Below are 20,713 nucleotides of genomic sequence, written 5' to 3' on the forward strand. Positions count from 1 at the left end.
GTTTTTCTTTTACAGGTGTATGCTTGGGGTGACAATGATCATGGACAGCAAGGCAATGGGACCACTACTGTCAACAGAAAGCCTACTCTTGTACAAGGCTTAGAAGGACAAAAAATCACTCGGGTAGCTTGTGGCTCATCTCATAGTGTGGCGTGGACAACAGTGGATGTAGCAACCCCATCTGTTCATGAACCTGTCCTCTTCCAAACTGCTAGGGACCCTTTAGGCGCTTCTTACTTAGGTAACATAGTTAGTTTGACTGTAGACATCAGGATCATCTTACAAGTGTGTTTTAATAGCTACTTACATTTCAGGGAAAATTATCACGTGTACTGAGGGAGTGGATCATGGAAGAAAGAAAATTCACTGTGCTGTGGAAAAGGATTTAAATGTTAGAATGGGAATTTGTGGGAAAAAAAAATAGTCTTCTTTTCTCTCAGTATTAGAAAGATTATAGCAATTCATGCTTTCATGTTTAAAAAAGAATGGAAACCCTCCTTCTTGCTTTTTTTCCTGATTGATTGTCTTCTCATGACTAACAGTGAAATGTTATGCATATTATGCATGATATTATAAATTCAGTTTGGTTAAACAATTTACCAAATAATTAATAAATGCCTAACTCTTCAAACTCTACCTTTAATTAAAAAGCATTGTCTATACAAAAGTTTGCTTATTTGTTAGCTTCTATGAAGTGGTTTTTATATTGTTTCTATTTTCTTGGGAAAGTAAATTTGTAAATTTTTCTAACATAACCTTTTAGTTAGGAATATTAATTATTTTGGATCACATTTACAGTACTCATAATTTATGACTAAACATTTTGTTAGCGTGTAGAAATTTTAGTTTGATAAGGGGAAGATGTTTTTGGGAGTGATAGTCTTTGTTTATGTATTTAGATGAACAAAATAAGTGCTTATTAAGTCCAGGTATCCCACTTTAATATTGCTGAGTGTACGTAGCAAAATAGAATACTTAGAAACTAGAACTAGAAAGACAAAACTGTTTAAAAAGAAATAAAATTATTGTTTTAAAATTAAGCACAACATTTACTTTTCTCTTTCTAAGGTGTTCCTTCTGATGCCGATTCTTCTGCTGCCAGTAACAAAATCAGTGGTGCAAATAGTTCCAAGCCTAATCGTCCTTCCCTTGCTAAGATTCTCTTGTCTTTGGATGGAAACCTTGCCAAACAGCAAGCATTATCTCATATACTTACAGCATTGCAAATTATGTATGCAAGGTAGGCTTGTCAACTTATTTACATAAACAAACATACAAGCATTGGGACTGGACATGTATGCCTTTTCTTCATTGTTCAAATAGATTTAAAAACCCTAAGTTAGGACTGTTAAATAGTATTATTTACAATGGTTCCTTTTGAGCATGAGTGAAAAATAATTTTTTCTTCCAAGAGCCATTTGGATATTTATAATATTGTTTGTGGGCCATACAAAATTAGCAATTTACAGAACTCAAGCAGTGGGAGGCAATTGTAACTAGCTTTCAGCTCATCACTACCTGTGGTTGCCTTATCAAATGATTTTGTAGGGTTTACATGGCCTGCAGGCTGGATTTTCCCTATCCCTATGGGAATGGCACAGTACTAGTGTTTTTGGTAACTAATAGTAGGCCCTTTTCCACTTAACTGAGATATTTATCAAAGACAGAAGATCATGAGCCAAGAATATTTTCTTGTAGTTCTGTTATATTGATATATAGAAGAAATATATTTTGTTGATGAAGAATACCTAACATGATATTTTTTTCTCCTATAAGCTGACTGTATTATTTTTTGATATTTGTTTCAATCTTTTTATATTATACCAGAATTAAAGCTTAGGCAACATTATGTCACCTACTTCCATGCGGTATACAGGTTGAACATTTTTGGTCTCCTTTTCAATCCAGGTCTGATTTAGTTGCTGGCATTGTCCAAAGCAGAACTCTCCTGGATGTTTCCTGGACTGATATTGGGGAGAAAATTACAAACTTGCTATTTTCTTGTGATTCATAAATTTTTTTTCATTGTGGTAAAGCATAAATATGTTTCATTTTAATCAAATAATAAAATATTTCTATTGTAAACACCTTATTTTTCTGAAAACCATCAGATTGAAATACAAGTTTTAGATAATAAGAGAGTATGTTATACTTGTGATTCTTTTATCTTTTCTATTGTCAAAAAAATGGCAAAATGCATTAAATGTTCATCTGAATTTTCTTTTAGAGATGCAGTGGTTGGAGCATTAATGCCTGCTAGTATGATTGCACCAATAGAATGCTCATCTTCTTCATCACCTGCACCCCCCTCAGATGTGTCTTCAGCAGGAAGTCCTATGAATGGTGAAGAGTCTGTGTTGGCTGTGGATGTAGAAGATAGACTAAGCCCAAATCCATGGCAAGACAAGAGAGGGGAGGTAATAAAATGAATAATAATAATAATCAACTGTATAATTGGTGGTATCTTGCTATCCGATTAATACTTTTATTTGTTAACACCTACCCTGGAGTGGAAGGAAATAGATCATTTAAAATTTATCACCTTAATATTTCCTGAGTACAATTTTAATTTCTACATTTTTGCTATTTAAAAATAGCCTTTTGTCTCTATAGTGAAATAATAATAGTAAGAAGAATAATGACAATAATGATAGTTATGAACACTTATAAAGTATATATTTCATGCCAGGCACTTAAGTACTTTAAAATTATTACCATATTTGATCCTCACAATAATTCTGCAAGGTGGTAGTTCTTGATGAGGTCTAGATTTAGGGTTGTCAAGGAACCAAATGATGAGACTAGATTCAGGTAACCAAAATGAGATTAGGGTTCCTGGTGGTCAGGGAGTTAAATGATGAGGTCTAGTGGCAGGTTCGGGGTTCAGGGAACCAAATGGAGAGGTTTAGCTCCCCTATACCCCCTTGGGATTCGGTGCATGGGTAGGGAGTTATGGGAACCTCCCCTTCTGATGGTACAGAGGTTCTTTGCAAAGGAATTTACAAACCTGAAAAACCTAGATTGGTAAAAGAGGTTTATTATAGGTATTGGGAAGTCAGCCTTTGCTATGCATGAATAGAAAGGCTGAATCTCTTAGTGGCAAAGTCCCAACAGGGAAGTAAAGTTTCTACTAGAGAAATCCCGACAGAGAGAGTCTCATTGTTAGAGAAATAGGTGAGGATAAAGAGAGAGTAGCACTAGAGTGGACAGAGACTTGCTGTGCCAGGAAGAAAGAGAGTTTCCTTGGCATTTTAGTTCCTCTGCAAAGAGAGGATTTAAGATTGGTTCTTTTATAATAGAAGCTTTGGCTATAAGCCAAAGGGAGCTAGTGGGGGGCTGGTGGGTAGAGTTCCAAGTTGTCTCTTTTTATCTACAAGTTGGATTTCTGCTTGAGCTGGAATTGAATAGAAAATCTTCTATTGAATAGGGTGTTTCTCCAATTCAATAGGATTGGTATCTCCAGTTCTGAACTCAATTAGCCCCACCCAGACAACAGAATGAAGCTGCTTGTCCTCTAATATATTTGAACTTAGGTCTTTCTGACTCCAGACCCAGTAATCTTATCTACTATAAATCACCTAGCTGCATATAAAGCATAAAAATATTTTTAAAAGCTTAAAATATTTTGATGGAAATTGACTTGAATTCCTTATCTTAAGGCCTTTGGCTGTGGTGATTGCTGGTAGTGGATTAAAATTAGGGAAAAAAGAGTGGGGGAGTCAGCGGAGTGTGTTATTATAGCTTCTAATTTTAATTTTTTTTAAAACATACAGTTGCTCCTGGGTCTCATTGTTGTCTTTCTTATTCTTTTTCTGTTTTTTTTTTTTTTTTTTTTTTTTTTTTTTTAAACTAGGTAGTTTCTTCAGAAGATGCTGTGACTCCATCAGCAGTGACTCCCTCGGCCTCCTCTGCCTCTTCTCGACCATTTATTCCAGTAACTGATGATCCTGGAGCTGCCAGTATCATTGCAGAAACCATGACTAAAACCAAAGAAGTAATTATTATTAGTTTTGTTGAAAACTTTGATTTGTTATATCAGTAGTTATATTCTCACCTAAAACATACCTAAATCCATTTTTAAATGTAAAGATAATTACTCTTTGTAAATTAAAATCTTAGTTTATCATCAACCTCAGGAATCTCTTAGGCCAAAGGATTAATTCAAGAATAAAGCACAAAATAAAGTAGACATTATTTTCCTGTCTTGAAGAGGGGGAAAGAATTTCCTTTTCTAAAAGGGAATAAAATTGTTGATTCTAAAGTTCCTAGGTTCTAAGCTCATTTAATTTTATATCAGATTATTGTTATTCTTGTTGAAGTCATGTTAACTGTTTTTTTAAACAACTCCACACTAATCTTGTCTTTTTATGATTGTGTTTTCCTTTAATTGAATATTCTTTTGATTGTAAAGCAAAAGAAAGAGTTCTGAATTTCTAATTTTAGAATTAGAGAATTAATGTAGAATTAATTCTAATGTTAAGAATTTCTAATTTTTAAAATTCTTAAAATATTGTTAAAATAATTGAAAATTAAAATTTATGCTTACTAAATTAAATATTTCAACTTTTACAGTTATACATGATTCTAAACTTAACTATTTTTGCTGAATAACATTTGATGACTTCACATGCAATAAAGTATGATTAGATACACATTTTTTTTTCATCTTGAAGAAAAAAGGCAAGCATCATTATAAATTTTTTTTCTTTTACCTTCCAATGAAATTTGATTTAGAACAATTTGTTGACTTATAGACTTAAAAAATAGTATTTATCTTGTACAACTGTAGTACTATTTCTTAAATTTGAGCCATTTTTTTTGAGTGGCTCAGATTTAAGAGCAAGGACTATGGTTGCTCATAAGAACTTTTGGAAGGACTCATTGGAGGAGTCTAGAAAGGATACTGAGAATATTTGGATTATTGTTGCTAAGTAGGCCAAATCAATTGACATTTAAAGCATGTTATATAGGGGAGAACCCTGAGTTTTGGCTTTATATGATGCACATTCTTTGGGATAAAATTCTTTTGTTGTAGATAAATTAACTTCCATAAATGAATGGTAAAATGATAGCACAAATCTGCTATCAGATAATATGTTTACACTAAATACTAGAAAAATTAGTAGTACTTTTTTGAATGTTTATTTAAATAATGAATTTTATATTTGCTCATCGTGCTAGACTTAAAAATATTACAGCAAAGGAATCTTGCGGTATGTTTTTCATATTGAACATTAGAATTTTAAAAATTATGCTTATGGTTCTTGTTGTTTATTAGTTATTCATTTCCTTATTTAATATTTTGGAAATATTTTATAAGGAAAAATCAGTGGTACTCAACTAACATGATATTTTGTTTGTCCCACAATTTTTGTTTTGTTTTGTTATTTTCAATAGCTACTTCTTCCTTTTCAGGTGATATGCCTAAGAATTGCCATTGTTTTTAATGACATTTTAGGAACAAAGATAGAAACAGGATAATTTTTTATTCCTGAAAATGCATAGGTAGCTAGGTGGTATAATAGATAAGAGTGGCAGGTCTGAAGTTGGAAATCTTCCTAAGTTCATTCTGGCCTCAGATACTTTCTAGTTTTATATCCATGGGCATGTCACTTAAATCTGTTTGCTTCAGTTTCCTCGTGTTTAAAATGAGTTGGAGAAGGAAATGGCAAGTGCTACAGTATTTTTGTAAGAAAACTCCAAAAAGGAACCATGAAGAGTTGGACATTATTGTTATACTGTTAACCGACCAACAAAAACAACCTTAACACTGGCATAATATCCCTTCTCTGTTTAGTTTCACCCAGTTGCAGCAAGGATTTCTAAGAAGTAGAAAGAAAGGGCTAGGTATACCACTGCAATTTATAATTCAATACTATTTAATCATATTACTAATCTGACTCATTTTTCTTAATGTTTCGAAGATTGATCTGGTAAAAGTGTCTGTATTTGGTTATACTTTGAAAAGATTCAATCAGTAATGATGGACAGAACCAGCTACTTCCAGAAAAGGAACACTGGGAAATGAATGTAAACTCTTATTTTTACCTTCTGAATCCAATTCTTCCTGTGCAACAAAAAAATCGGTTCTACATACATATATTGTATCTAGAATATACTGTAATATATTTAACATATATAAGACTGCTTGCCATCTGGGGGAGGGGGTTGGGGGAGGAAGGGAAAAAATCTGAATAGAAGTAAGTGCAAGGGAGAATGTTGTAAAAAATTACCCATGCATATGTACTGTCAAAAAAATGTTATAATTATAAAATTAAAATTAAAATAAAAAAAAAAAAGAAAAGATTCAATCAGAATCATTTAGAAAGTATAAGCTTATAATTGGGTAGCTGTTTAGGAGCCTGTTATCTATAAATAAATCATATTTATTGAATTTTTTTTAGGTGTTTCATTCATTTCATTCATGTCTCATTTAATACTCTATAGTTTATAGAGTAAAATTCATATTGATCCTTAAGTATCTTTTATTATTAAAAATGAAAGCATTCACTGTTAAAAAGTAGAATTATATAATTTATGTTCATTATCTTTATTCTTTAATTTCTCAGGATGTTGAAAGCCAGAATAAAGTATCAGGTCCAGAACCTCAATATTTGGATGAATTTACTAGTCTCTTAGTGCCAGATGATACCCGTGTCATGGTTGACTTGCTCAAGCTATCTGTTTCTAATCGAGCTGGTGAAAAGGGAAAAGATGTTCTTTCAGCTGTGCTTTCTGGTATGGGCACTGCTTATCCACAGGTGAGTTAAAGTGTGTACTAGAAATTTCTCTCTCTTTCTTTCCCCCTTTCTCTTTTTTCCATTTAATTTTTTATTATTGTACCGCTTAATTTCTCATCCTTACCCTCACCTCTTCACCCATCCCCAACCTGAAACTTCCCAGATTCTTATTGATGTAAATAAACTGTCATGAGAATATCACTTAAATTCACTTATGTCACTTAACCCAGTAAACTCTAAGACTACAAATTATAGATGAGTTGCTATTTTGTATTGATAGATAGAATGCTCCAACAGAGCATTTTACTCAGCTGATGAAATCAAAGATCCAGATTGCCCTTCCTCTTCATAGAAACAAACAAAAAAATGTCATTTGGCAATTGTATATATCAATAGCATTCAGAATTGATATTTAGAAATATCGATTTCTAAATTTAGAAAATTTAGAGGAAAATAAATTATTTTTAGGACTCAGAAAAGAAACTTCTTGGCAGTCAATGGAAGGTTCTGACCATATCTTTTGGAAACCAGATAATTAATGGAATAATTAGTCTTTTCATCCTAGTACTTATAATTTTGTTTCATTGGGAATTAAGTTGGTGAGGCAATTCTCACATAATTTTTAGTGACAAAGTGGGTGTTCTTTCTTGTTAAAAACCTACTTTTTACTTATTTATTTTATCCATGTGTGTATACTGCTCTATTTTTCCCCTTATGCATCTCTTTTTAAAAAATATTTTATTTTTCCCCAAACATGCAAATAGTTTTCAACATTAACCTTTGCAAAACCTTTTATTCCAAATTTGTCTCTCGCCTGTATTCATAGATAGCAAGCAAATTGATATAGGTTAAACATAGGCAGTTGTTCTAAACATATTTCCATATTTGTCATGCAGTACAAGAAAAGTCAGATAAAAAGAGAAAAAACCATGAGAAAAAACCTCAGCAGCTTTTTTCTTAAAAAATCCATTATCCTATTATGAAACACTAGCAAAATTATCTTTTATAATCTTTTGGGAGACACAGAATTATGATTTCCATGGAAACCACTCTTTTCTCCTTTTTAAATACAGTGATATAGTACTTTGTTAATAAGTAATTATGAGAAAAGTAGCAGGGGCTAACACTTCAATGTCAGGGTGACCTGGGTTCAGGTCCTATCTCAAGCACATACTGGCTTTGCAACCCTGAGTTAATAACTTAACCTAATCTCCTCAAACAGTTTTTAAAGATTATAACTTGGCTTTTCTTCTCTAGCGTTGTCACATTCAAGTACCACTGCTGGTACTCTCAGTGTGTCAGTATGCCTGTGCCTTAACCATATCAGTTTTGTCAGACATCATTAGCTTAGACAACTATAAGCTTGATGAGCTCCAGGCCTTTTTCAGGCTCTGTCAACAAGACCTGGGCCTGTGCAGATCAAGCTCACTTCCTCAGAGACTAGGTGGAAAGTACAGATGGTAAAATTATGTACCATGTTCCACATAAGATTCAATCAGAAGAAAGAATCAGGGAGAAAAAAACAACAACAAAAAAGAAACCAGAGGAACCCCTCAAAGCCAGAGGAATCATAAAATAAGGAAAGTAACAATAATTGAGTGAGAACCATATTCTGATTTTTCTCAGGAAAAGGGAAATGAACCTATAGAGATAATAGATGAGATGATGGAACTCATTAATGAAAGGAGGTGGCATTCGTTAATGCTCTAAATAGTGGTGAATTTCAGAGAGCTATTGAATCATGGAGACCATATAACTGAATCCTTATTTTGGCTATTTTATATTCCAAGAAATCAGCTGTCTTTCTAAAACTTCAAAGACCAAACTCCAAAGAGCAATTGAAATAAAACCCTGATTTATCTTGACCTCTTGGATAAGGTAGTCCATGATTTTTCCTTGTTATGTAAACTGGACTATGATGAAGTCTGTTTTATCTTGAGTTAAGTTCAACCAAGGACTCAGAAGAACATTGGCAAACATACTAAAGAAACATTGAGTAAAAAAAAAAAAAAAAAAAAAAAAAAGACAAGGCAAAGAAATTTTAAAGGGGCAGCTGCATGGCACAGTAGGTAAAGCACTGGCCCCAGACTCAGGAAGGACCCGAGTTCAAATCCAACCTCAGACTTAATACTCATTAGCTGTGTGACTTTGGATAAGGCATTTCACCCCAAGTGCTTTGAAAAAAATAAAAAGAGAACTCCTTACTGTCAGTTAGTGAATATGCTATATAAGTTTCATTTTGAAACAAGGAGAACCAGAAATATATTGTACATAGTAATAGCAAGATTGTGCAATGAATAACTATGAAAGACTTGGTTCTTAGTGATCCAGTGATCCAAAGGAATGCCAGTAAACTTTGGATAGAAAATATCATCTGCACTTAGAAAAAGGAACTAGGGAGATTGAATATAAATCAACAAAAGCCATTTTTACTTTTTTTTTTTTCCCTCTTGTGGTTTTTCCCTTTTGTTCTTATTTTTCATTCCCAAAAAGATTAATTAAAAAAAATTGTTTAAAAAAAGTTAATGAACATGTATAACCAGAAAAAAATAAAAATTAAAAAAAAATCTCAAGAGGCACCTCAGACATTCCAAAGGGAGAAAGAGACCCAATGAAATGTCTGAGTCAAATTTGGAGGTTTTCCTGGAGGTGTGACTGGGAATTTTCTAGGAGGCATGCCTGGTATATAGAAGGGCCACTTTGGGTATGGTAGGCCTGGCAGAAATGCCAGAATCTAGAAGTTTTTATAGCCATAAAAGATGTAGAAGTTAAGGTGACATTCCAAGATGTGGCTCCTAATTCAGTAAACATGTCAGAGTATCAAAGCAACTTAAATTTTATGAATCTCATAATTAGATTTTCATTCAAATCTGCAAGTCAGCATATATTCCCTTTTATGTAATAAAGCCTTTACTGAAAGAAAAACAACCATGATCTCTTGATGGACCTTACAACAATATATATACTTAGAAGGTTGTGTGGTTTGAAGATAACCTCCTCTTCTAGTATGACAGAAGTAATTTTTATAGTGTTTGATTGGCTTATTAGTCTAGTAAGATGTTTTCCTACTCAGAATGACCATACTTTAACTAGAAGCATAAAAGCATTACTTACAGGTGAAGGGGAAAGTAGTACCTGAATTTTTTTTTAACTAATCATTTCGACTTTTCCCTAGGCCTTTTATTAGATTTCAAAGTGTGAAAGATGTATCCAATAAATTGGAAAAATTAGTCCAGTCAAGGAAAGGTGAATGTTTTTCATCATTTAATGATGTAAAATTGAAATGTTTTATGTCTGTTGGGGTGGTTTTATTTTTTTCCTTAAATACTAATGAATTAAAAAAAAAACAAAAAAAAAACAACTTATTTTGATGGTAAAACCAAATGTGAGACTGATGTTCCCAATTGGGATGCAGCTGTTTTACCAAAATCATGAGTATGCATTAGGAAATTGGAGATATTGTAGATAGAAACAAAACGCTCAAATACTACAGTGACATAGAGGGTATGTTTATTTTGCAAATAATAACTTGTGAAGTTGGATTACCACCATATAATCTTATGTCCACTGTTATATTTTATGTTTCTGTGTAGAGAAAGGAAGATTTCTTTTTTCATTGATGAGTACTGATTTTCTTTCCTGAACAATAGATACCTGATTTGTGTTTTTAACTATTTTCCCAGTCTATTTCCCCCCCCCCCATTTTATTGGGCTAAAATATAGATTTTTCAGTCATTATTTCTGAGTATCATTCCAATGGTTTAATGTAAATGTAACCCCTACATTTTATATATAGGCTAATGCCTTTAAGCTTCACATTTGATAAAAAGATTTCATTTTAATTCAATGGGAACTTGGGAATTTTAGCATTGCTTATTTTTCTATACTAAAAGATGGGAAGAAGAACTTTCTGATCTCTTACTTCAGAAAATAACTTTTGAAACTACATTTGAATTATTCTTCCCATTTTGGGAAAGGAGAGCATGAAGTTTGCATTAATGGACAAATAAGATAAAAATTTGGTTTGTAAATAGATTATGTTAGTGATTCCTGTTTTGTGTGGCAGGATTGTTTTACTGCTTTCTGTTAGGGCAGTTTAGTACCAAAACTACTTAGTACTAAATATTGAAATACCTCTTGTGTTTTATTCAAGGACTAGAGTAATTGTAACAGCAAAATGAATAACTCTCATAGGACATACCTGAAATGAAAAGCCCATGGTGAATTATACTTACTTGTCATTCAAGTAACTTTGTAGGATCACATTGTTTTAAGTGAGATATAGCTTTATCCAGGAATTAAATATGCTTTTAAAAGCTCTTTATTGATATGAGTTTCCTATTGTGTTTCTTAATAATACTCAATGGACATTAAATGTCGACTATATACCAGGCATTGTTTTAAGTACTGAGAATACAAAGAAGGGTCAAAGATAATCCCTGTGCTTAAGTAAGTACCTGTGTGCATTTAGGATAAATAGCAAATAACAAAATTGCAAGGGATTGAGAATGATTTCTTATATAAAATGGGATTTGAGTTTAGACTTAAAGTAAGCCAGGGAAGTAAGGGGTGAAGATAAGGAAGAACATTCTAGTCAAAGAAAGGTAGGATAGAGTAAGGTCTTGGCTTTGAAGATCTTTGAATGCTCAATAAGGGATTATTAATCATCACTTGGAGGTGATGAAGAGCCACTGGAATTTATTGAGTAGGGAAGTGACATGTTCAGACTTGCACTTTAGGAAGATTAATTTGATAATAAAGTAGAGGATGGACTGCAGTAGGAAGCAGACCATCCTAGAAGTCTATTGTATTAGTCTAGATATGAGGAGGTGAGGCCCCTCAGCATAGTGGTAGTAATATCAGAAAAGAGAGAGGGGCATATTGAAAATCTGTTACAGTCAAAAGGCATTGGCAACATAATGAATTTGGGAGTGGGTGGGTGACAGTGACTGAGTCTAGAATGACACATAAACGTCTGAATGACTGGAAGAATGATAGTATCCTCAACAGAGGATTAATAGAAAAGTTTAGGAGGAAAGATAATGAGTTCAGTTTTGGACATGTGGAATTTAAGATGTCTGTGGGATATCTAGTTTGATATCGGGAGATTTGAAGAGGGAGAGAAAATTTGGTAGAACCATTATGGATTTGGGAGAGTCACTGTGGTGAATGGATTAGTGAATTAATTAGGCTCTTATGATTTACACTTAAAACCTTCAGAGTGCCTGACAAAATGAATACTCAGAATCAGTTTTCCTTACTTTACTAAATTTTACTTTCTACAGTGCAAAATGATTGTCAAATTTTATATGGCCCAAGCATTTTGTTCCTTTGAAAGTATGCTCAGAATTATGATAATTGGGATTAGTATTGATGAGAATTAGATAAAGAGTATCTAAATGAAATTAGATTTAATAAAGGTCTAGTGGCAGGTTTGGGGCACAGGAAGTTAAATAGAGCTCCCCTGCAACCCCTTTGGATTCGCACAAGGATACAGAGTTAAATGAGGTTTAGTAGCAGTGCAAGAGTCCCCTGTAAAGAAATTTACAGAGCCGAAAACCTAGATTGACAAAAGAGCTTTATTATGGGGTTTGGAAGTAAGGTTAAAGTCTAGTTAGTAAAGTTGAGGGTAGAGATAAGAGGGCACCAGAGCTACAGGTCCGGTGGGAGAAACCCTTGACATGACCAGCGTAAGGATGCCATGTTTGGGACCTCTGCAAAGAGTGGACTCCAGTTTTCATCTTTTATAAATACAGGGGGGCTTTTGGTAATCTGAAGGGGCTTCTGAGTGGAGTCCCAGGTTGGCCTCTGGCCTGAGTTTCAGCCAGGGTTAGAATTTGAATAGAATTCAATGGGTTTTTAGATAAGGAGGAAAGCTGTTTGTGCTTGGGGTGGGGGTTGGGAAACCTGAGCAGATCATTAGAATGGGGGCTGGGACAGCCCAAGTTAGCTCAGATCCCATGGGGATGGGAGAGCCCGGATATCTCCTATTGGAATTCATTGGGGTTGAGAATTAGAAAGGAATCTTAACCCACATCAGTATCACAAATACAAAGTTCATTTAGGAGCTCTTCATACTAGAAACTAGAAACTTTCTATTTTTCTTGTACCAACAACTCTATAAGAAATGAGAAAAAAAAAGTTTAAGGTTTTTTTTTTTTTGGCTTTAAAAAGTATATGGTTTGTTCTGGACAATTTGGAAACATTCCCAAAGAGCTATAAAATTATGCATACATTTTGACTTAGCAATGCTAGGCATGTATATCAAAAGAGATTTTTTTTTAAAAAGCAAAAATATTTATAGTGTCTCTTTGCTCAATGCAAAGAATTAGGAATTGAGGGGAGCTGATCAGTTATGGAATGACTGAATAACTTGTGGATTGTGATTAAGAGGGAATCTAATGTTCTCTAAGAAATGATGATTAAAATGCTCTCACAAAAACCTGGAAAGACCGCCATGAGCTCATGCAAAGTTAAATATACCAAAACAACAACGTTGTGTGATGGTCAGTTGTGAATGATTTTGTTATTTTCAACAATATGATGCTCCACAACTACTCTGAAAGACTTAGGATGAAAAATGCCATCCATATCTAGAGAGAAAGAACCGATTGTGATTGAATACAGATTTAAGCATACTTTAAAAAAAAAAAAAAAAAAAACTTTATTTTTTTTTAGGTTTTTTTTTTTTTTTTGGTAGGGGGAAGATCTACATTTCTTTTGCAACATGACTTTTATGGAAACATTTTTCATACTCTCACATGTGCCTTCTCTTCTTGATGGGATATGGGCATGGGGAGGAAGGAAGGGCTCTAGAAAATCTGGTACTCAAAAGTTTTAAAAACAAATGTTAAAAAATTTGTTTTATGTGTAACAGGGAAAAATAAAATATTAAATAAAAATGTGATTTTCATATATTTCTGTGAATGGATGAATAGTATGGTATTCATCCTGGGAGAAAAGAAACCCTCAAAATTTCAGAACAGCTGCTGGATCTGCATTGTAAAGGGAGTTTTCTTCCTCTACTCCCTATACTGATGAAATCACACATCTAGAAAAGAAGTACTTATCATATTAACCTAATAGAATTTCACTAGAACTCTTCCATTAATCACTTGAGGCATGAGTTAACATAATTTAAAAGGATCTTTAATGATAAACATGGGGATTCTAGGACTTTTGAAGGATTGATAACTTGAACTGTGATTAATAGATTCCCAGTTCATCCAAGACTGCTTTGTGTTCATTTTACTTGAGATATAAAAATTATTAGACAATCTTCATCAATTATAGTTCAAATTGTAGTGCTCTGCCAACATGTAATTGTAAGCATCTATCTATATTTACTTTTATTTTCCATACAGAAATATTTTACACACCTGGTTGAAAAATACAAGTTCCCCTTTATGTGCCATGATACCAGGTGCTTCATTTACACCTCTTTATCTATACTTGTTAAGGCTCCTCAGGACATTGGTACTCTAGTCTTTATGGACTGCTTTTCACACAGGATGCAAATTCCATTTTAAAAAAATTGCTTTATGCTTTTTCCATTCAAATGTCTAGCCTATTTTTTTTCCTTTTTCCTCCTATTCTTGCAGAACAGTTTCAGAATTAAATTGTTGAGAATATAGTAACTTCTATCTTGCCTTAATTTAAGGAAGTAAAACATTACAGTTTTATTTAGTCTATCTTATCCTTGCTTTGACATTAAAAGAGGTGTTGATTTAGAAAGTTTTTTTGATTGGGTGAGGTGAGGGTTCATGGCAGTAGTGGTAAGAAGTCCCCTGTTTAACTTTTTTTTTTTTTAAGCCAGATATTATTATAGTTCACATTTTTTTGGTTTTGTTTTTCTTACTCTTTTCAGGTAGCTGATATGTTGTTGGAGCTCTGTGTTACAGAGTTAGAAGATGTTGCCACAGACTCTCAGAGTGGTCGACTCTCTTCCCAACCTGTTGTAGTAGAAAGTAGTCATCCGTATACTGATGATACCTCTACCAGTGGTACTGTCAAAATACCAGGTACGCAATTCGAACCATAAAAGTCTGAGCAGTTAGCACCTTGAATTATATAAATGACTGCCCAACAATTACATTTTTAAAAAGGAAGGGAGCAGGATTTCTGTAGAATCCTTATTTGAATTAGCAAATAAAATGCTATTATATTGAAATTAAAAGGCTTAAAGAAAATTTTGGAATGTTAGAGCTACAAAGAACTACTAAGATCACCTAATCTAAGTTTTTTTCATTTATGAATGAAAAAAAAATCTTAAGACTTTGAAGAGGCATCCTTAGTATGATTTATTAGTATGACTAATTGGATTTTTTTTGTTACTCTGAAAAGAGGACCATTATGTAGAACACATAAATTATGCTTTATAATTCTCAGTTTTAAAATATGGTTCAAATGGCTAATTATTTTACAGGCAATTGTAATGTAAAGGGTGGAAGAATTTAGGAAAATTATAAAGGAAGAAACAGGGCAACACTGCCTAATATAGGAGAAAATAAGGCTAATTTTTTCTAGAAACTGAAGAATAACCCCTTGCAGTTTTTAGATAAAATGAAATTATCTGTTTAATTTTTCATCACTAATTTAGATATACATATATTAACCTGAAACCATCCTCAAGATTATTCTGATCTACAGGATTTATTGATGGTTTCTTAGTAGTGCTCAGATGTTGTCAATTATTTTTCTGAGCCTATTTTACAAAGTATAAGATACTACCAAACTTTAACTGCTTAGATAATTGCTGGGTTATGCATTAATTATGCTTTTTCCTCCTCTCTGTTTTATATTCTGTAATTTAAATGTCTCATTAGCACAGAAGGCTAGCCGAATTTGCTCTTAAGGTACTTACTTTATGCAAAGAAGGAAGCTTATTTGTTTGCTTTCTGTTCCGGAAAATTTAATGCCACAAAATAAATTGGTAACATTTGGTCAAAGAGATTTGTTTCTTTCTCAGAAGGAATTCAGCACCAATTATTACAATAGCCTTTTACTTTCCAAGTTTTATTTGAAATTTGAGGCCACTTCTGTCAGTGATGCCCTAAGAAGTAAAGAAATAATGCCATCTAGTGGTAGAATGATATTCAATGTTTTGCTGTACTTATCTTTTTTATTGTGGGTCAGATGAGTTCTCTTGGTTGTTGTTTTATATCACCTTTGTTTATTAAGCTCTTGTAAGCTCAATTATAAAAATGTTATCAATAACTTGATTGTTTATATTGGGTTTGAGGTATAGAATTAGCCTTCTGTTATATTTTATCTAATTTTCCCTCTAATTATTACATAAACTTGTTCATCTTAGGGAAGAAAAAGGTTCACACTTTTAAAATTTGCACACAATATTTGTTAAACACAAAATATTTAGCATTTTTTGATGGGTTTTGTTATATAATGACAAAATTGCATGAAAATGAAGCCAGAAAGAAATAGGATGATCCAAAGCTTCCTAAATTGTCATTTTCTATAGCTCTCATTTATTGCATTTTGAGATACTGATTCCATTTCCTGATTAATTAGTCTTCCTTTTTGTTTGATTTTACTATTTCCCCTAGTATACTTTTGAAGCTCATTAAGGGCAGAAATCATCATAATTTTTCATCTTTGTAATATTCTTTAAAAGCTTTATATTTTGGGGGGCATGGTTGTCCACATTTATAAATTTAACAATATAGGGAATTTCTGCTGTAGAAACTTTTTCCATTAAAGCAGGAAAGAGGCTCTTAATTGTTTTGTTATGATATAGTTATGCTCTATTATATATGCATGAAGCTTCTGCGTTTGGTTGCTTTAAAATTTTTTTTCATTATACATAATAGGAATAAATAGTAATGTATGAAATTTATAGTTCTGTGTCTTTTGTTCTTTAGGTGCTGAAGGACTCAGAGTAGAGTTTGATCGACAATGTTCTACAGAACGGCGTCATGACCCTCTCACAATCATGGATGGTGTCAATAGGATAGTTTCAGTTCGATCAGGTGATCAAGAAAATATTAAATTAAATTATAGTAGCTTTTATTTTGTAAAATAGGATTATCATTTAATTCAAAAGTATTATTGGAAAATACCCAAGTTGAATAATTAAGCTGTTTTCTAGCTTTTAAAAATAATTAAATTAGATAACTATTTTATGCATCAAATACTCATTGAAATTGAAGCAGGTTTTAAAATAACTTAATATTATTATTGATAAATGAAGCAACCATATAATTATTATTATAAATAATGTTTTCAGTGAACTTAATATCCTTCAGATAGCCATCTAAAATACTCAACAAATAAAAGGGGATGAAAGGAAAATTTAACGAGTTTTGTTGAATGAGGATTCTTTTTAGAGAACTTTTGTTTTTAGCTCAAATATTAATAAAACAATAATATTTAAATCCCACAAAAATTTTAGAATGTCTAAAATATTCTAAAAGTAAGATATCTTTCTTCTTATAATGGATGTATTAATAAAGAAAGCAAGTTGTTGATTGTGAAATCAGGTTTAATTTTATTTCAGATTTTTTCCCCTTTTTTCACCAAATTTGTTTTTTAAGTATTAAGTATCTCTTCCACTGCCTTTCAGGATTGAAAAATGGATAAAAAGAAGGAAAGAGAAAACCTTCATTAAAACATAATGCATAATGGATTATGCAGTCCAGGAAAACATTCATACATTGTCCATGTTTAAAAATGTCATTCTGAATTTTAAATTAGCATGTTTCATCTTTAGTCCTCTGCACTGTTTTATCATTGTATCAAAAGAGTTTTAAAGTTTTTTAAATAAATAGATCCCTTATAAATTGTTTTTTAAATTTTAATCAGTGAAGAATTTTAAAATAGTGCTTATGATAATTGTAAAAAGTGATTCTCCAAGGTATAATACTTATGTTTGATTTTCACTTGTAGCTGTGGAGTTTTTGGTTTCTTTGTCTAGTCTTTTTGAATTCTGCATTAAATGTAGACTTCTGAAGTTACTAATTCATATTGGAAGCATGGTTCTTGTTATATGGACCCACATGCACATTCTTAATCTCTTTTTTTTGGTCTCTCATCTTTCTGGCTCTCTTCCTTGTCTCTGTCTCTTATACTCTTTTTCAAAGTTATTTACTCAAGATGATTATATTAATATAAAATCCTATGGTTTTTTATTTCATTGTTTAAGGTCGAGAATGGTCTGATTGGTCCAGTGAACTTCGAATTCCTGGAGATGAATTAAAGTGGAAGTTCATCAGTGATGGATCAGTGAATGGATGGGGTTGGCGATTCACTGTCTATCCTATTATGCCAGCTGCAGGTAAAACAAAATATATTATTTTCTTAGAAATGGTAGCCTAATTTGAAATATATGAGTTGTCAGTATTTTAAATAGTTAGTTAAAAGTGAATTTTTTTCCATGATGCAAATTAAAGGAAATTTAACCAAGTTAATGTTAGTTAATTAATCATGTATTGTGTAATACAAAGTATTCTAAAGTTTTAGTGTAGTTTTAAGCTTAAAAAAATGGCTTTGAATTTTAGCCTTTATAATTTTAAGAATAATCTGTACTTAAATTTTTAAAAGTTTTATGATATAATAAAGATTATGGCCAATTTAAGATTAAAATTTTAACATAGGCAATGCAGCTTAATTAATTTTTCTGATTTTTGTAGCAGTATGAATTTAAATTTTGGTTTTCATCTTTAAATGTCTAATAAAAGCCATGTGAAACAAGTTGTTATTGGAATTTTTAAGTTGCATTATTATAACTTCTTCAAGCACTAATCAGTTTGTAACCATTAATCTTCTAGGCCCTAAAGATCTTCTTTCAGATCGGTGTATTCTTTCCTGTCCCTCAATGGACTTGGTTACATGCTTGTTGGATTTTAGATTAAATTTAGCTTCCAATAGAAGTATTGTTCCTCGTTTGGCAGCGTCGCTTGCAGCATGTGCTCAATTGAGTGCTCTAGGTATGTGTAAAATTTGCATTAATAAGCATTTTCTTAGTTGAGGATAATGAGTTTTTAAGCCTCAGATATTGACTCTTTTGTTGATTTCAGCTGCTGGTCACAGAATGTGGGCCCTTCAAAGACTGAGGAAACTGCTTACAACTGAATTTGGACAATCAATCAATATAAATAGGATACTTGGAGATAATGATGGAGAAACAAGAACCATGGTAGGAAGATTTCTTTAAAATACTAAAATTTTAATCTGGATTAATCATTAAATGATTTGTGTTAGAAAAAGAAGTGAGAAAATCAAGAATGAGAATAGTAAATATTTGAAGTTTCCAGATATTTTCATACCATTCTATAACCAACTTCAGGCCATATTGTGTCAAAGATTTATGTATCCATTTTGCTTCTCTATTATATAAAGAATTTTTTTCAACCAGACTTGTGATTTCATATGCATAGTATTCTCATTGAAGAACTTTCCTCTACCAGTGTAGATAGTCATTCAGTCACTAAGTATTTAATAATTTAATTCTCACTGTGCCAACTGCTATGCAGTGTGCTAGGAAACCAGGAAGAAGAAATAGCAGTTCTTGCCTTCAAGGAGCTGATAGTGTAGCTAAGCAGGCTTAGAAGGGAAAGCATTAGTGCTAGTGGAGGTCACAAGAATGAACTTGCTGGAAGTGGAACTTGAACTAAATTTTAAAGGGAACTAGGAATTCAACAAATCATTGGTTACATGGGGAATAGCAAAGGTATGATGACTCATTGTCTGTAACCTGCAAATAGGCCCTATGTAGCTTTATTATTGAATATGGGAAAGTTAAATATATGTTAAAAGATTAGAAGAATTGGAAACTTTTAAGATGGAGGAATTTATATTTGACCCTAAGTGTTAATAAGTTGTCATTGAAATTTACTGAGTAGAGTGCTGACATGGCCATACTTAGGAAAAGCACCTGGACAGCTATATTAAGGGGACAAGTTGTAGTACAGAGATTTGAGGCAGGGAGTTCAATAAGGACATTTTTGAAATAGTTCAAATGAGACTTGTTGAAGATGTGTTAGGTTGGTAGCTGTATGAGTGGAGAGAAATAAAGGTATGTGAAAGATATATTTATATGGAGAAAATTGTAGATGATTAGTTATGAGTTAAGTGAGAGAGGATCTGTTGAGGAAGAAACAGGTTGCATTTGCTCTGAAATTTTTGATTTTAACAGTTATCTGGGACACTGAAAAATTAAGTGACTTTCTTATGCTAAAAGATCACTATTTTGTGTCTTAAACTTCTCACAATTCATAACAATTAAATTTTTACTTTTTAAAATTTATTTTATTTTTTTATTTTTATTTTTTTTTCTGAGGCTGGGGTTAAGTGACTTGCCCAGGGTCACACAGCTAGGAAGTGTTGTGTCTGAGACCACATTTGAACTCGGGTCCTCCTGAATTCAAGGCTGGTGCTCTATCCACTGCGCCACCTAGCTGCTGAAGTCATAAGTCTTCAATAAGATGATTTATCTCATACTTTTCTAGTTTTACAGTGACTTGATAGAGACTAGATAGTGGTTGTCCAAGCAGAGCCATATTGGCGCACATTCTTTTATTATGCAGTTCTATTTTTTTTTTTTTTCACTAAACATTTTAGCAATTTAGTACTTATTGGTTTGGTCCATGTTAGACAAAATCAGTTACTGATAGCAATGAAATCTCTTATCATTTAAAAAATCAGAAGAGATTTATAAATCCAAGAAGGACTCCAGATTGCTTCTAATCTACTTCTTTTTTTCTATAATAAGGATTCCAAACAGAAAGTTGTAAGTCCTTTTATCTAAGAATCTCCAAGCAGTTTCTATTTCTTTATCTGATTGTTTTATTGTCCTTTTGACATTTTTTTTAATCTTCCCTGTTCCCATTTGACAATGCTAGCAAGTATTTAATTATTGTTAAAGTATAGGATGAATGAGTGAAAAAGCATTTATTAAGTGCTTACTGAGTGCTAGGCACTATGCTATTTATATTACATCTTGATATATTGATATTTGT

General features: G+C 32.4%; 1 protein-coding gene across 1 annotated transcript in view; it reads left to right on the forward strand.

Annotated features, from left to right (window-relative positions):
- HERC2 (HECT and RLD domain containing E3 ubiquitin protein ligase 2) overlaps positions 1-20,713 on the forward strand; it is a 227,008-nt gene that overhangs the window by 155,268 nt on the left and 51,027 nt on the right. Inside the window, 10 exon segments of the mRNA XM_074300310.1 lie at positions 16-241; positions 1,069-1,240; positions 2,228-2,417; positions 3,854-3,994; positions 6,570-6,761; positions 14,608-14,761; positions 16,619-16,726; positions 17,899-18,030; positions 18,524-18,682; positions 18,773-18,891. Coding sequence (XP_074156411.1) covers positions 16-241; positions 1,069-1,240; positions 2,228-2,417; positions 3,854-3,994; positions 6,570-6,761; positions 14,608-14,761; positions 16,619-16,726; positions 17,899-18,030; positions 18,524-18,682; positions 18,773-18,891 — 1,593 coding nt within the window.

Source organism: Sminthopsis crassicaudata, chromosome 3 (genome assembly GCF_048593235.1).
Source record: "Sminthopsis crassicaudata isolate SCR6 chromosome 3, ASM4859323v1, whole genome shotgun sequence".
NCBI lineage: Eukaryota > Metazoa > Chordata > Mammalia > Dasyuromorphia > Dasyuridae > Sminthopsis > Sminthopsis crassicaudata.